General features: G+C 46.8%; 1 protein-coding gene across 1 annotated transcript; it reads left to right on the top strand.

Annotated features, from left to right (window-relative positions):
* Positions 1 to 4,503: 4,503 nt before the first annotated feature.
* On the top strand, positions 4,504 to 14,973 carry LAX1 (lymphocyte transmembrane adaptor 1). The gene is made up of 5 exons (XM_008064070.1): positions 4,504 to 4,592; positions 10,276 to 10,385; positions 11,015 to 11,125; positions 11,699 to 11,778; positions 14,080 to 14,973. The coding sequence occupies exons 1-5, from the start codon at positions 4,504 to 4,506 to the stop codon at positions 14,971 to 14,973; spliced, it is 1,284 nt and encodes a 427-aa protein (XP_008062261.1).
* The last annotated feature ends 2,449 nt before the right edge of the window (positions 14,974 to 17,422 follow it).

The following is a 17,422-nucleotide window of genomic DNA, read 5'->3' as shown; positions in this document are numbered from 1 at the left end:
CGGTCGAGGCTGCGGTGGCCGGGAGCGGCCACTGCACTCCAGTCTGGGTGACAGAGTGAGACTCCAACTGAAGAAAAAAAAAAAAAAGGAAAAAAAGGTCAAATGGAGCAGTTCATTAAGGATAAAGAAATGAGACTATGTCATAATAATATAATAGCAGTTCCCATTTAATGAGCTCTTACATAAGCCAAGTTCTAAGCCAAGCATTTTTCATTATTAGCCCAATTAATTCTCACAACTGCATTTCATACATTCCTTTATTATGGTCATTTGATATCCAAGGAAACACCCCAAAAGATCAGATGAGCTGCCACGATCAGCCAGGTAGCATTTTAAAATGTGAACCCAGATTTTTTTGTTTTGTTTTAAGTTGGAGTCTCACCCTGTTGCCCAGGCTGATGTGCAGGGGCACATAACTGCTACCGCATCCTCAACCTGCTGGGCTCAGGTGATCCTTCTGCCTCAGTCTTCCAAGTAGCCGGAACTATAGGCATGTGCCACCACACCCAGCTAACTTTTTGATTTTGTGTGGAGATGAGGTCTCTCCAGGTTGCTGAGGCTGGTCTCGAACCCCTGGGCACAAGCAATCCTCTCTCCTCCGCCTCCCAAAGTGCTGGAATTACAGGTGAACCATCACACCCAGCTTGATCCCAGATTGATTGAAGCCCTTAATGCAGTGCTTCTGTCTTCCCAAAGAGGACATTTGAGAAGTTTTTGGTGTTAGCAACATCATCAAAATAGTTCCCCCATTCCCACCAAGGAACTTTGTGAACCTGGATACATAATTATTTCTATTTAAAATCAATCTGGCCAGGCTCAGTGGCTCAGCCTGTAATCCCAGCACCTTGGGAGGCCAAGGCAAGTGGATTGCCTGAGCCTGTGGGTTTGAGACCCGCCCGGGCAATTTGGCAAGACCTCATCTCTACAGTAAAATTTTTAAAAAATAGCCAGGTGTGGTAGCGCACATCTGTAGTTCCAGCTACTTGGAAGGCTGAGGTGAAAGGATCTCAGAGCCCAGCAGGCCGATGCTGGGGTGGCCATGAGCATGCGTGCCACTGCACTCCAGCCTAGGCGAAGGAGATTCCAACTCAAAAAAAAGAGAAACACTACTAGAGCAATCGAGTTTAAAACATATACCCTGGGCTGGGCACCATGCCTTAAGCCTGTAATCCCAGCACTTTGGGAGGCCAAAGCAAGAGGACTGCCTGAACTTGCGTGTTCGAGACCAGCCTGAGCAACATGGTGAGACCTCAATAAATAAAAAAATTAGCCAGGCATAGTAGCACGCACCTGTAGTTTGAGAATCGCCTGAGCCTAGCAGGTCGAGTCTGTGGCAGCTGTGAGCATGCCACTACCCTCCAGCCTGGGCAATGGAATGAGACTCCAGCTAAAAAAAAAAAAATATATATATATATATATATGACTTGTTACCCTGGATAAGTGGTTTTCTTCCACTGTTATGATGAATCATTCCAGATATCTTCTTTTTGGTTTAATTGGGTTTTGCCCACTGGGGAGAGAAAGAAGGGCAGGATAGAGGGTACAGACCGGGTCTGGACTCCCGGCATTCTGCCTGCAGCCTAAGAGCAGGACACTCGGGCAGCTGCTTCTGAGGTAAAGATGTGGGTGAGGACAGGACAGAATTGGAAACTGGAGGGAAGACTGGCCTGATTACAGTAGGCTAGGTAGATAAGAGAAGTGATCTTGATCACACGCAGGTTTTCTTTCTTTCTTTCTTTCTTTCTTTCTTTCTTTCTTTCTTTCTTTCTTTCTTTCTGTCTGTCTGTCTTTCTTTCTTTCTTTCTTTCTTTCTTTCTTTCTTTCTTTCTTTCTTTCTTTCTTTCTGTCTTTCTGTCTTTCTCTTTCTTTCCTTTTTTGAGTTGGAGTCTCACTCTGTTGCCCAGGCTGGAGTGCAGTGGCAACCTTGACTTACTGGGTCAGAGACCACCACAACCTTGACCTGCTGGGCTCAGGCAATCCTTCCGCCTCAACCTTCCAAGTAGCTGGAACTACAGGCACGTGCCACCTCACCTGGATAAGTTTTTGATTTATTGTAGAGACAAGGTCTCACCAAGTTTCCCAGGCTGGTCTCGAACCCCTGGACTCAAACAATCCTCTCACCTCGGCCTCCCAAAGTGCCAGGATTACAGGCTTGAACCACTGAGCTTAGCACAAGTTTTCTTTTTAGTAGCAGTCAGGATTCTGAGGTTCAGTTCCAGATGGCCTTCCCTTCCAAGCATGTAGATAACCTCCAAGTTCCTGGGTCACACACAGTCCCTTGGTGGTTCCATTGGCTCAGTACACTGGATCCTGCCACAAGCACAGTGGATCTTGTAAAGAGTCCTAGTTCCTACTTAGACCTCATCCAAAGCAGAAATGGACAGACTCCCAGGTCCCAGCTCTAGAAACAGTTGCTGCTGAGCCATCTCTGCTTCCTGCCGGATGAGGCTCCTGGGAGGGAGGGCATCAAGGTCCTGGAATGGCAGAGCGCCCTGGAGAGCTGTCCAGGGTCAACCTGCAGCCCCCCAGGAGCCCTATGAAAGCCTGGACACACTCGGGGCAGAGGCTGCCGGCTCAGGGAAGCTGAGGATCTCAACGTGCCCCGGGAAGAGATGGAGAGAGGCATGGTGGTGAGGGCACTGGCTGCCTCCCTTTCACCCATCTGGGAATCCATTCCTGCAGAAAGTGCAGTCAGAGACGCTCGTCTTCACGTCCTCACAACAGTCTTAGTGGCCACTTCTCTTTGGACTCTCCTAAGATGCAAAGAATGTTTCTAGAGATGAATAGGATGAAGAGGGGAAGGGAGTTCTAAAAATGTTGAACAGTCTTCAAAGTTTGGGACACTTCAGGTAGCTCCTGGGGATGAATCATCCAACTTCTAAGACAGGCACGCCACAAATGGACTGTGACACGTCTTCCCAGAAGAGCTCTGAGAGCAGGAGATCACCAGCTGCCAGCAATGGCTGAAGGTTGACCTTGAGAGAGCAGGGGCAAAAGAAATGGCCTTCAGGGGCCCTGCTAACTGTGCATTAGCTCTTGAGGTGATACCCAGAGCAGGGGTTCTCAAGATGTGAAACACAGCCCATCTCCATCAAAACCACCTGAAAAGTATCTATTTTAAAAGTCTGATCGGGCGCGATGGCTCACGTCAGCACTTTGGGAGGCCGAGAGGAGAGGATTGCCTGAGTCCAGGGGTTTGAGACCAGCCTGGGCAACTTGGCAAGACCTCGTCTCTATAGTAAATCAAAAAATTAGCCAGGCATGGTGACGCGCACCAGCTACTTGGAAGGCTGAGGTGAAAGGATCACCTGAGCCCAGCAGGTTGAGACTGTGGTTATTGTGAGTGTGCCACTGCGCTCCAACCTGGGCAACAGAGTGAGACTCCTACTCAAAAAAATAAAAAAATTAAAAAGCCTGGCCTTCCTCTGCACCCTCCACCCACTGAATCAGGGCCCCAGAAAGCTGCATGTATCTCTAAAACACCAGCCTCCAGCACTCCTTAGACCTGCTGACAAAACAGTGTATACCTGGAGGCTCATAGAAAACTCTACAGAACTCCTGGCCCCTCCGGAAATCAGAGGGAGGACCTTGGAGCCCAGTACTCTTCGGGTGACTCCCAGCAGCCTGAACAGGTGAGTGACTCAGGGTGGTGAGCTCCAACCTCCCCTGATTTCAGACACTCAGGGTAAACAACCACAAGTCCTCTACTACCCTGTCCCATTTGTAATGACACTCATCAGAGACCACAGAGCACCTGGCAAGCCCAGGAGCAGTGGACTGAAGTCATGTTTTCCTCTATGGTATTGAGCACTGAGCAGCATTTCCTGTGCCTGTGCTTCATTTGCACATTGGCGGTGTCACTTCCTGTCACTGACTCTCTGTTTCCATCCTGGCAAAGCAGTTTAAACTCTGCTCTGCTCTGGGGGCTGAAGGAAGATGAGCTTCTCACGGAGCCTCTGCTGGGCCTCTTGGTGGTTTCCCCCTCTGTGTCCCTCGTGTTTCCACCAGAAAGCAGAGGCCATAGGTGCCCCCTGAGCCACCTCACTGCAGGAGCACCGGCGCCCGATTGAGAGCTCACCTCCTGCCACCAGCCTTGTAGCCACGGCCAGGTAGAACCAAACCTGTTGTTTTTGTGTGTTGGGTCAACTCGGCTTGACATTTCAGGGATGGACACAAGATAAGGAGCTAGTAGGGGGACAGAAAGTTCTAGAAAGAAAACTGAAAGGCTTTGTGTGTAAAGATTTAGGTAGAAATTTTGAGAGTAAGAAGTTGTTTTAGGGAGCATTTAGAAGACATGGAGACCAAAACAATTTCTGTCATTCTTATATTATCTACTAAAAAGAAAAATGGTTACTTGCAAAATACAAACCAATTTGCCTTTCTCCTGGGAGTCAGCAACTTAGGAAGAGCCAAGAAAAGTGGTAGACATGCTGGCCAACTGATTGTGATTCAGTGAAGGCTTAGAAGCTGAAGGCAGAGGGTATCACAGAGGTTCCTGAGACAATGAATGCCATCGTCCCAACACCTCCGGAAATCAGAGGGAGGACCTTGGAGTCCAGCACTCTTCAGGTGACTCCCAGCAGCCTGGACAGGTGAGTGACACAGTGTGGAGAGCTCCACCCTCCCCTGATTTAGACAGAGGCGCCTGGTCCACCTTGAGGACCTTCTAATAAAGGAGTGTTGCCACCTCTCATAGCTGGGTTCAGGTCCACTGAGACCACGAAACTTTAGGCTCAGAGATGTCTGCTCAGGGATGCTAGGAGGAAAGGAGTTATTGAAGAAAGAAAGGAGATGTTTGAGACGAGGAAAAACTGTGGTAACAAAAGTCCTTAGAGCCAACTGCCTGAACTGGTTGAGTTTCTCACCTCTCAGAGGCCCTGACCCCTGTCCTCGGTCTCTCCTGTCTCAGGTTCCGCCAATCACTCCTCAAAGGAAAACGAAACTAGGTCTTAACCATGACAGAAACAAAAGGCCCAATTTCCCAGGGACGTGTTTTTAGATCGTAAAAATTTGCCATGAATGAAAAATGTAATGATAGAAATAATAAATATAGGACATAGGTATAAATTCCTACTGATACTTTCAATCTAATACAAACAAAAATAAAATATTCATCAGTAGTTGGGACTTTTAAAACATTGGTAGGTATAAATTTCAGTGCTATGGCAAAAATGCAACTCAACGATAATAAATTTTAGAATTGCTATGGTTTTGAGGAAAAAAATGTTATCACCATGGCAAACATCATCTGCATGCAGGCATGGGCATTGATGAGGAGTTAATTCACAAAAGTCAGAAGCCTAAAGTATCCCCCCCAGAACAATTTATCTCTTTCTTTCTTTATTTTTATTTCTTTTTGAGTTGGAGTCTCACTCCGTCGCCCAGGCTAGAATGCAGTGGCATACTCATGGCCACCCCAGCGTCAACCTACTGGGCTCCGGTGGTCCTTCTGCCTCAGCCTTCCAAGTAGCCGGAATTATAGGCGTGCCCTACCACTCCCGGCTAATTTTTTTTTTTTTTTTTTTTTTTTAATAGAGACGAGATTTCACCAAGTTACTGAGCTGGTCTAAACCCATGGGCTCAGACAATCCACTTGCCTTCCAAAGTGCTGGGATTACAGGCTGAGCCACCGAGCCCGGCCATTTTTCTTTATTTCTAATTGACAAATGAAACATATATATTTATCATGGCACATAGTTCTGATATATGCATACATTGTGGAATGGCTAAATCGAGCTAATTGAGTAGTTATGCATTACTTCACATAACTTTTTTTTGTACAGTAATGAGTAAAATCATTCAACAATTTTCAAGCATACAATACATTTTTAACTATAGTCATCCTCTCATACGCTGGATCTGTTGAATTTATTCCTTCTGTCTAACTGATATTTTGTATCCATTGACCAACATCTCTGCAGCCCCTCCCCTTCAGCTTTTGGTAACCACCATTCTACTCTCTCCTTCTATAAGTTCAACTTTTTTGAACTTCACGTATAAGTGAGATCATGTGGTATTTGTCTTTTTGTACCTGGTTTATTTCATTTAACATAATGTCCTTCAGGTTCACCCACGCTGTAAAAAATGACAACATTTTTGTTGTTGAAGGTGTAAGGATCTCCTTTTTTTGAAAGGCTGAATAGGATTCCATTATGTATACGTACCACATTTTCCTTATCCATTCATCTGTTCATGAACACCTAGTTGTCTCCAAATCTTGGCTGTTGGGAATAATGCTACAATGAACATGGGCTAGTGTAGACATCTCTTTGGCATTCTGATTTAATTTCCTTGGTTATATACCCAGTAGTAAGATTGCTGGATCATATAGCAGCTCTATTTTTTTTTTTTGAACAGGAGTCTCACTCTGTCATCTAGGCTGGAGTGCAGTGCCATGTTGCTCATGGCCACCGCAGCCTCGACCTGCTAGGCTCAGGCAATCCTTCTGCCTCAGCCTTCCAAGTAGCTGGAACCACAGACATGCACCACCACACCTGGCCAATTTTTTTCTTTTTCTTTTTCTTTTTTTTGTTTGTTTTGAGTTGGAGTCTCACTCTGTCGCCCAGACTGGAGTGCAGTGGCCGCTCCCGGCCCCCGCAGCCTCGACCTGCTGGGCTCCAGCGATCCTTCCGCCTCAGCCTTCCGAGTAGCCGGAATTACAGGCATGCGCTACCACACCCGGCTGATTTTTTTATTGATTGTAGAGATGAGTTCTCGCGGCCCAGGCGGGTCTCGAACGTGCGGGCTCAGGCAATCCACTCACCTCAGCCTCCCAAAGGTGCGGGATTACAGGCTGAGCCACCGAGCCCAGCTTATTTTTAATTTTTTAAAGAACCTCCATAGTGTTTCCCATAATGGATATACTACCCCCAAACTATTTCTATATTCATTTACTTGTTTATTCATTCATTTAACAAATATCCATCAGGGCCCTACCATGTACCAGGCACTATTAAAGGCATTAAGGCAAACGGAATAGACATCCATGATTTTCTGAAGCTTACAGTTGGGTGGGAGAGACAGATGATAGTTAAAGAAATGAATGTGTAATGTAATATCAATCAGTCATCAGTGCTATGAAGGAAAAGTGGAGCAGAGCAAGGGGACTTTGAGTAATAGGTTGTGGCCAGGGAAGACCCTACTGAGGAGGTGACACTTCAGAAGACCTCTGAATGAAATGAGGGACTGAGTCACGCTGATGTCTGGGAGAGGGAGCAGCAGGTCTGAGACAGACTGTGCTTTGCGAGGGCGAGGACAGCAAGGAATCCTGGCAGTCAAAGTCAGAGGGAAGGTGATGGCAGAGGAGAGCAGAAGGTAGGCATAAGCCCAGTCATGTGGTGTTGTAAAGTCCTTTCTGCAGGGACTATCGACTATATTCTAAGTATGGTGGGAAGCCATGGAGAGTTACAAACAGAGGAGAGACTTTTAGCCGGGCACGGTGGTGCATGCCAGTAGTCCCAGGTACTCGGGAGGGTGAAGCCTTGAGACTAGACTAGATCGAGGCTGCGGTGAACTGAAATCATGCCACTGCACTCCAGCCGAATGATGCTCTGTCTCAATTTAAAAAAAATAAAAGAGAGAGACTTGATCTGACTTACTGTTTAGAATGATCAGGCCAGCTAATGTGTGAAGATGGCATGTTGGGGCCAAGAGTGCAGGCAGGAGATCCATCAGGAAGGTTTGCAAAGGTTCATGTGAAACCAGACCTGCCGGGCAATCGCAAGGAAGTGCAGAGCTTGCATTGGTTAAATTCCACACAGTAGAGTGTTGTTTGGAGACTAGCTCCACAAGCTGGTGCTGTGGGGTTATTCAAGTTCATGCAAGCTGGACTCCGTCACAGAGCCACTCCCTCATTGTGAACTGGGCAATCCTCTCCTCCAAACGATCTGGGAAGCCCAAGAACAGGGAACAGAAGGACACAAGGCCAGATGAATTTGACTCTGCGAGTTTAGCGGACTGTGGTGGAGGGAAAAAGCATGATCTTTGGACACAAATAGACCTAGATTCACATTCCTTCTTCGCTCCTTCCTACCGGTGTAATCTTTGACATGTTACTTTATCCTTCTAAGTCTAAATTTCAGATTCCTTGACCACAAAGCAAAATAAAATTGTAAAGACTAAATAAGTTTCAGACGCAGACCCTTGGCACCCAGTAGACATTCGAAAGGGATAGATCCTGCTTTGAGAAAACTCACCCAAACCGCTTTTTTTTTCCCCTCTGCTCTCACATTATAGCAATTATCAACTCAGAAGATTTCTGTGCCCAAATATTGGGGTTTCTCCCCACCAGCAAGCATCAGACCCAAGCTGGGTGTCCTCCATTTCAATTCTGACACTATCTGGAGATAGTGGCAGATCTCACAGGGTAAAGATTCAGTCCCCAAGACTGTGTCTCCTTAGGTTTGATTAATTTGCTAAGGCAGCTCACAGAACTCTGGGAAACATCTCTACTATTTATTACAAAGGATATTGCAGAGAAGATAGTTGAAGACACATGTGGGCAAGGTACAGGGGAAGGGTCACAGAGCTTCCAGCCCTCCCAGGCACCACCCTCCAGGAGCTTCCAAGTGTCCAGCTACTCAGAAGCTCTCCCAACCCAGTTCTCTTGGGTTTTTATGAAGCCTTCAAGATGTCAGCCTTTCTTTCTGCAGTGTATAGTGCAAGACCTTCTCTGAGGGTCTTTTTTTTGTGGGGCAGGGCGGGGAATCCTCTGACCAGAAGAGATAGGAAAGGACCTTCCTCCTTTCTAGGCAAGGCAATAAAACTCCTTCACCCTCTGGACTTCAGGGTACACCAGGGCAGAAACCATCAGCTGCCAGAGAGTTACTAAAGATTGTCTGCTGGAAGACTGAAAAATAAAAGCAAACTCTTGCCTCTCATGCAGTTGGATGATGGAGGCCTGACATCTTTCCTCTAGGACCTTATGGACCACTGAGTAGCCCAGCCAGGATCGTCAGTTATCTCTGGTCTCAGACATAGTCCACTGAGAAATCTTGAGTTGGAGGAGGAAAGAGAGTAGAGGAAGAGGTCCCTGTTAGGAGAGGTCCCCCATAATGAGCCACCAAATGCCATATGCAGCAGGCTGGATATTGTTTGACTGGAGTTGTGGGGGGGTGAAAATATTCACCAAGACAGTCATGAATTAAGAAAGGTAGATTTATTAAAGGAAAGATACATTGTGAAGGGCACAATGGGCAGGACAACAGCAAGAATGCCTGCTATGAGGGTCTTAAGACCCACATCAGAAAGGTGGGGGTAAACCAGAGTCCTGCAGGGCAGGTGAAAGGAGGGTAGGAGGTCAGAGACATTCTGTTTCTGAGCCTGCCCCTGAGGTCTAACACACCCGCACTGTAACAAAAGACTATCACAAGGGCAGGTGTGATGGCTCATGCCTTTCATCTTCAAGAGGCCGAGGCGAGAGGATTGCCTGAGCTCAGGAGTTTGAAACCAGCCTGGGCAACAAGATGGGACCTCGTCTCTACAATAATAAGAGGTCCCCAACCCCCAGGCCTGCCCAACAGAAGGTAAGCAGTGGGCGGGAAAGCGAACAAAGCTTCATCTGTATTTACAACCGCCCCCCACTGCCCGCATTACTGCCTGAGCTCTGCCTCCTGTCAGATCAGCAGTGGTATTCGATTCTCATAGGAGCATGAACCTTATTGTGAACCGCACATGTGAGGGGTCTAGAAATAAAGTGTACAATAAATGTAACACGCGTGAATCATCCTGAAACCCCACCACCATCTCAGTTCGTGGAAAAATTGTCTTCCACAAAACTGATCCCCTGGTGCCAAAAAAGATTGGGAACTGCTACAGTAAATTCAGAAAGTAGGCAGGCCTGGTGGTGGTGCACATCTGTAGTCCCAGCTGCTTGGGAGGCTGAGGTGGAAGAATCTCCTGAGCCCAGCAGGTCGAGACTGCAACGGCCAAGATTATGCCACTGCACTCCATCCTGGGTGACAGAGTGAGACTCCAACTCAAAAAAAGGAAAAGAGAGAGGAAAAAAAAAGACTTTAACAAGGACTATGGCAGTTATGACCCAGGAACCATGACGAACACCATTATCTGTAGCAAGACACCACAGTGCCTTCTCCCATGTCCAAGTCCCTTCTCTCCATAGTCTTATTCAGAAATAACCCTCTTCCACTCCATCTTGGCTTTCCTTCACTGGGCCCCATTCCAAAAGTTTGGGCTCTAACTCCCAAAGGATATATCTTTTCCAACCCCCCACCCACCCACCCATGGCCAGGGCATGGCATTTGCTTGTCCTTCTAGAGATAAAGACCAGAACAGCAGCATCTTTTCTGGGTTTGCGGGACTCCTCGTCATCCTCCTGGTCATCGTGGGTCTCTGCATCCTGTGGAAATGGAACAAACGGAAGAAGCGTGAGTCCTTTGTTTGTCCTGAGTTGAGAAATGGTAGGATTCATAATCTGGCCTGGCATTTAAAGCCCAGTTTATTTTCCAGGGATAAACTACTGCCCTGGGGAGTCCTCAGATCTTATCTGACATGCTAGCCATTGTCTCATGCAAGATCCTGAACTGTTCTGCTTCTGTCTACCAAGTCCCCTATTCCTTTAACTCAAATGGAAATTCTGGCCAGGCATGGGGGCTCACGCCTGTAATCCCAACACTTTGAGAGGCTTAGATGGGATAATTGTTTGAGCCCAGGAGTTTGAGACCTCATCTTTACAAAAAATTTAAAAAATTAGTCAAACGTGGTGGCACATACCTGTACACCCAACTACTTGGGAGGCTGAGGCAGAAGGATTGCCTGAGCCCAGGAGGTTGAGGAGGCAGTGAGCTGTGATCATGTCACTGCATTCCAGCCTGGACGACAGAGTGAGGCCCTGCATCAAAAAAAAAAAAAAAAAAGGAAATTCCTCTAGCTCAAGTCTGAAGGTATATTTTTTATGAGACCTGGTGAAGGTAGGGAATATTTTTGGGGGCCATCTCACTTTCCTGAGCCCCCACATTCTGTGCAGCTGACGCCCATTTCTCCCATCACTTTGCAGGACAAGTGCCTTACCTCCGAGTTACCGCCATGCGCTCACTGACTCTGCCACGACCCAGACAACGAATCAAAAATATTTATGACATCTTGCCCCGGCGGCAAGAAGAGCTGGGTAAGTTTTATCCTTCTAATCCATGAAATTCAGACAGTCAAACTTCTGCTCCCAGAATGCACCTCTCACCACCCAGAAGCAACTACCTCTGAGTTTTCAACTCCGCCTGCCCTTCAGAGAGCACCAGAGAGAACGGGATAGACAGACTGTGAGCTACAACCCCAGATGGGGACCTAGAGAGCTCTAAAAAAGGACCAGGGGGTCATCTGGGCTGGGGGTTGTTTCCTCTTAATGTTGAAGCAGAAGAGGAAAGCCAAGTGTGCCTAAGCATGGGGAAAACTCCTTCTGCAAGTTTTGGCACCAGCAGTGCTGGAGTGTCTCCCACAGGAGCTTCCTTCTTGGCCTCCCCAATCCCTGCGCCAGCATCCTCCAGCACCACAGAAGCTGAGGAACCTTCCAGGTCTCAGAGTGCATCATCCCTATAGCTCTGATCCCATTCACCACACCATGCCAGACCCCAGACTGGAAATTCCAGACACCACACAAACCCAGTTCACCCATGATGTGGGGATTGGGCTGAAGCACTCAGGGAACTGGATAACTCTCTTCAGGATTTGTTCTGTGTCCTTTCAGGGAGACATCAGTCAAGGAGTATCCGTGTTTTCAGTACTGAGAGCCTGCTCTCCAGAAATTCAGACAGCCCTGAGCACATGGTAAGAGTCAAGTGAAAAGACAGCTTCTTTGGAGAATGACAAGTGTCTGGCAGAAGAACTGAGGAGAAAGAGTTCTAGGGCTTGGATCTGGTTTCAGCATAGACAAGCAGCACATCCTTTGGCATTTGCCCTGCAACCCTATTAATAAACTGGGAAAACCAGCCACAGGACCTCCCTATACCCAAGGAGAATTAGAAAGAACAGGAGCAAGTGCTTGGGGTTTTTACACCAGGCCAGGTACGCCTGTAATCCCACACCTTGGAAGGCCAAGGCAAGAGGACTGCCTAAGCCCAGGGGTTCAAGACAAGCCTGGGCAACTTGGCAAGACCTCGTCTCCACAATAAGTAAAAAAATTACCTGGGCATGGTGGCACATGCCTGTAGTTCTATCAACTTGGAAGGCTGAGGCAGAAGGACCACCTGAGCCCAGCAGATTGAGACTGTGGTGGCTATGAACGTGCCACTGCACTCCAGCCTGGGTGACAGAGTGAGACTCTGATTCAAAAAGAAAAACACCAGGGTACATGTATTCAAGTACGTGACGTCAGAACTGATATTGTTTTAACAAAGACACGACAACATACTTATCCAAATGAGTATTGTTCCCTTCAAAGTACTTACCTCAAGAGGGTATACAAATATCCCAACAATGCTGTTGGTGCTCAAAACACATTTAAAATCCTGCTTTGGAAATTACTTCTAGTGCCTGTGTCAAATTGTTTCAATTATCCTCAGTAGCAGAAATAGCCATAAACCATTCAGCACTGTAGCTGATATAGTGTTTGCCCAAGTGGGGGATAATCTCTGAGGTTACAAGGGGAATGTTATAATTACAAGGGGAATGTTATAATTAATAATAATAACCGGCCAGGCACAGTGAATCACTCCTGTAATCCCAGCACTTTGGGAGGCCAAGGCGGGAGGATTGCTTGAGCCCAGGAATTCAGGCCCAGCCTCGGCAACATAGTGAGACCTTGTCTCTTAAAAAAAAAGAAAAAGAAAGAAAAAAGAATAATAATCCCAAGAGTTTTATGATCTGGCTCTGAAGGCAGCTCCCGAAGATAAGTCCAAAAACAGTTGGTTGCAGAGGCACCAGGGCAGGTAGAGGGACTGCCTGAAAGATCAGAGTACTGGTTGCCATAGATAAGCTGTTGCTTGTTGGTTTCTTTAAAAAAAATTAGTCCCGTTGGTTTTGTGGTCATCCTTGGGTAAATGCGTTGATGCTACTGAGAGAGACTCTGTTGTTACTCAGCCTCTCATTACCCAGAGTTTTGGGTCCAACTACTACACAGCCATCCCCGTGTTTCCGCCTTTGCCTCCTCTGCTCCTGCTTTAAGACTTCCTGGGTAGCAAGCTTGAGTGGCAGATAAGGAGCAGGCAAGAAGAGATTCCATTGCCAAAGCTAGTTCCAGGACTTCGGTGGACCCTGAGGAAATTTTGCATTTAGAGTTTAGGTCCCAAATTGTCTTAAGTCCACAAACAAGCTTGACTTGGACTCTACAGTATTTGAAGAACATTTCGAATCAGTTGCCCAGACTTAAAGTTAAAGACATTTCAAGACATCTGGAAGTCCAGATGCTTTTCTTAAAAATGCAAAAGTTCTGAAAACTTCAGAGCAGCATTCCTAAATGGCAACCATCAGCTGAGTCCATGAACTAGCTGTCCCTTTAATATAACGGCAGGCCGTTTTTGGTATCTTTTGTGTGCCAGGAGCTATTCTAAACACTTCCTATGTAGTAATCAATTTACTCCTCATAAAACCTTATAATGGAGATATTATGATAATTCTCATTTTATAAATTAGGATGTGAAAGCACAGAGAGATTAGGTCAAGCGCTCTGCCCCACTCAGCACAAAGTGGAGAGGCTGAGATATGCATCCTCAGTCTGACTCCAAGCCTTTACCTTTAGCCGCCATGCTATATTGCCTCTCAATGTGCTCGGAGGGGACAGGCTCTCTCCAGTTGATAATACTTTCACCCCACGCCTCACTGAATCCCCACACTGTGGGCAAAACCAGCTGCAATGTATCATCACATTTGTGCTGTTGCTCTTCCTAAACTCAGTCCACTTCGCTCAGACCTCGCCTTGGCCTCCCAAAGTGCTGGGATTACAGGAGTGATTCACTGTGCCTGGCCGGTTATTATTATTAATTATAAAGGTAGAGCTTTGCAGTTGGCGACCCCTGATTTAGAGGTTTTCTCCAAGGTGGGAGACCAGGTAAAAGAACTGGAAGGAAGGAGGGAAGGTTTGCCCATGTTTCTGTTTCCATCCTATCACTGGCTCTCTCTTCTCCCTCACAGCCCTTCCAAGCAGGCAGTGCCCTCCAGGTACACAGTGTCCATATCCATGCCGTGGAGTATGCAGTGGGTATCTATGACAATGCCATGGTGTCCCAGATATGTGGAAACCTCACTTCCTTGGCACGTGGCATCAATGTCAGAGCTTCCAGAGACTCCATGAGCATTTCTTCAGAAGATTCACATGATTACGTCAATGTCCCCGTAGCAGAAGACATCGCTGAGACCCTAGCTTCAACCAACAGCCCTCCTGGAAAGCCCTTTGTTCTTCCAAGTGTCCAGGAACCAGAGGTTACTGAGGAAAGAGATGTGGGCTGTGGGGATGCCAGTGACTGTACCAGCTTTTGGTCTCCAGGAGCTGAGGGCAGTGATCCACTCAGCGATGGGGAAGGCTCTTCTCAGGCCTCAAATGACTATGTCAACATGGCTGGGTTGGATCTCGAGGTCATCCAGGAGAAGCAGCCCTGGGTGGCTTTTCAATGCTGCAGAGACTATGAAAATGTACCACCAGCAGATCCTAATGGAAGCCAGCAGCAGGCTGAGGAAGAAGTGACAGCCTCAAACACAAGCTGTGTCGAGGGCAGGATAGATGGTCCAGGGACCCGCATCCAACCTGTAACAAGGAGACTCCTGTCTTCAGGGAAGTATGTGGCCTTTCAGCCATCCACACAGAGTGAGAATGGTCAGGTGAAAAGTGGAGAAGAGATGTCAGATGAGGATTCTAATGACTATGAGAATGTGCTGGCTGCCAAGTTAGGAGGTAGGGACTCTGAGCAGAGGCATGGCACTCAGCTCCTTCCTGATGAATTAAGACTCAGTCACCTGGCTGAAAAGCCACATGCAGTGGTCTACCATGCCGAATCCTTAGCCCCTGCGGAATCAAGTGAAGACCCATGAACACCCTAGAATTTCATTGGACTCAGGCCAAAAAGAGACTGAGATGAGATGAGCAAAAAACTAAGAGGCTGCACAAAAGCAGAGGTTTGAGAAAGCCAGAAAAGATTATTTTCAACAAGAATGTTACAGGCTGGGCTCAGTGGCTCAGCCTGTAATCCCAGCACTTTGGGAGGCCGAGGCGGGTGGATTGCCTAAGCCCGCAGGTTCGAGACCAGCCTGGGCAACTTGGCGAGACCTCATCTCTACAATAAATAAAAAATTAATTGGGCATGGGTAGCGCATACCTGTAGTTTCAGCTACTTGGAGGGCTGAGGCAGAAGGATTGCCTGAGCCCAGCAAGTCGAAGCTGGGGTGACTGTGAGCATGACACTGCACTCCAGCCTGGGCGATGAAACGAGACTCTAACTCAAAAAAAAAAAAAGAAGAAGAAGAAGAAGAAGAAGAAGAGTGCTACTATCTCTCATGGCAACCCAAGAATATTGTTGAAACTGCCTCATAGAGCTGTTAGGAAATAAAAAACAGGAAAGTAGTACACAGCAGAAGTTTGACGTTATCTAAAATCATTAACTTTACTAATACCAGCAGGCTGCATAGCAAAAGTATAGATTATTTTATAATCTAGGCAGAGGCCAAAAGGAAGGGAGAAGTTAGAGTGGGGTAGGATGGGAAGTTTCCATTTTAAAAAGAATGTGGACAACCCACCAGGTGCTCACACCTTTAATCCCAGCATTTTGGGAGGCCAAGGTGGAAGGATCGCTTGAGGTCAGGAGTTTGAAACCACCCTGGACAACATAATAAGACCTTATCTCTACGAATAAATTTTTTAAATTAGTCCGTATGGTAGTCCTGACTGTAGTCCCAGCCACTTGGGAGACTGAGATAGGAGGATCCCTTGAGCCCAGGAGGTCTAGGCTGTAGTGAGCTATGATCATGCCACTGCACTCCAGCCTGGGCAACATAGCAAGCAGGTGAGGGTGCAGAACAGGAGCTCTCATCGTTCACTAATGGGATTGCAAAATGTCACAGTCACCTTGGAAAGCTGTCCGGCAGTTTCTTAAAAGCATACATTTATTATATGGCCCAGCCATTTCACTACTAGAATTGACCCAAGTGAATTGAAAACTTAGGTTCACACAAACCCACACATGACTGTGATAGTCGCTTCATTCATAAGTGCCAAAAACTAGAAATAACCCAGATGTTCTTCAACAGGTGATTGGATGAACAAACTGTGACAACCATTTCGTGAGTTTATGCTTACTCAGCAGTAAAAAGGAATGAGCTTTGGTTCACACAACATGCACAAATCTTAAATTCATTTTGCAAGTGAAAGAAGCAAGGCCTAAAAGTCCACATATTGTATGAATCCATTTATACGATATTCTAGAAAAGGCAAAACTATAGGAATGGAATTCAGATAAGTGGTTGCCAGGTTTGGGAAAAGGAGAGTTTACTACGAGGGGCTGCACAGGGAATTTTTAGGACGATGGAGCTGTTCTGTATGCTGTCGTGTGAGGAATATATGACTGCATGCAGTTGTCAAGCACAAGAACTGTATACCACAAAGAGGGATTTTTTGGTATGCAAACTTTTAGAAAATGAACCCAGGGTGGTATGCAAATTGTGACAAGTAAATCTAATTGTATTATGAGTGTATGACCTCAACTCACTAAAGGGGAAGGGACTGATTTAATTAACTATGCAAAACAATGTTTGGATTTGAAATGGTAATATAAAGACACAAAGAACCATATACAAACAATACACTCTAGTTGGTAAAATTGTATCTCACAGAGGGATGGGTTAGCAATACCGAAACTACTCTAAACTGGTGCGATGGCTCATGCCTGCAATCCCAGCACTTTGGGAGATTGAGGTGGGAGGATCACTTGAAACCAGGATTTAAAGATCAGCCTGGGCAACACAGCAAGACCCCCATCTCCACAAAAAAATAAGCCGGGCTCGGTGGCTCAGCCTGTAATCCCGCACCTTTGGGAGGCTGAGGTGAGTAGATTGCCTGAGCCCGCAGGTTCAAGACCCGCCTGGGCAGCGAGACCTCATCTCTACAATAAATCAAAAAATCAGCCGGGCGTGGTAGCGCATGCCTGTAATTCCGGCTACTTGGACGGCTGAGGAGGAAGGATCACCGGAGCCCAGCAGGTCGAGGCTGCGGTGGCCGGGAGCGGCCACTGCACTCCACTCTGGGCAACAGAGTGAGACTCCAACTCAAAAAATATATAAAAAAATAAAAATAAATAAAAAACATATCTGGCTATGATGGCATGCACCTGTAGTCCCAGCTACTCTGGAGGTTAAGGAGGGATGATCCCCTGAGCCCAGGAAGTCCAGATTGTAGTGAACCGTGATCGTGCCACTGCACTTCAACCTGGGCAACAGAGTGAGACCCTGGCTTTATAAAAAAAAAAAAAAAAAAAAGGAGAGATTTGTA

This window comes from Carlito syrichta, unplaced genomic scaffold (assembly GCF_000164805.1).
Source record: "Carlito syrichta isolate Samal-C Ts95f unplaced genomic scaffold, Tarsius_syrichta-2.0.1 Scaffold307186, whole genome shotgun sequence".
NCBI classification, from domain to species: domain Eukaryota; kingdom Metazoa; phylum Chordata; class Mammalia; order Primates; family Tarsiidae; genus Carlito; species Carlito syrichta.
This window is presented reverse-complemented; position numbering and strand designations above follow the sequence as displayed.

Bases quoted from the DNA above. Each gene is read 5' to 3' on its own strand.
- LAX1 (XM_008064070.1), top strand. From the start codon at position 4,504: ATGAATGCCATCGTCCCAACACCTCCGGAAATCAGAGGGAGGACCTTG. The intron at 4,593-10,275 runs GTGAGTGACACA...TTGTCCTTCTAG, and splicing joins ACTCCCAGCAGCCTGGACAG to AGATAAAGACCAGAACAGCA. The intron at 11,779-14,079 runs GTAAGAGTCAAG...TCTCCCTCACAG, and splicing joins CAGACAGCCCTGAGCACATG to CCCTTCCAAGCAGGCAGTGC.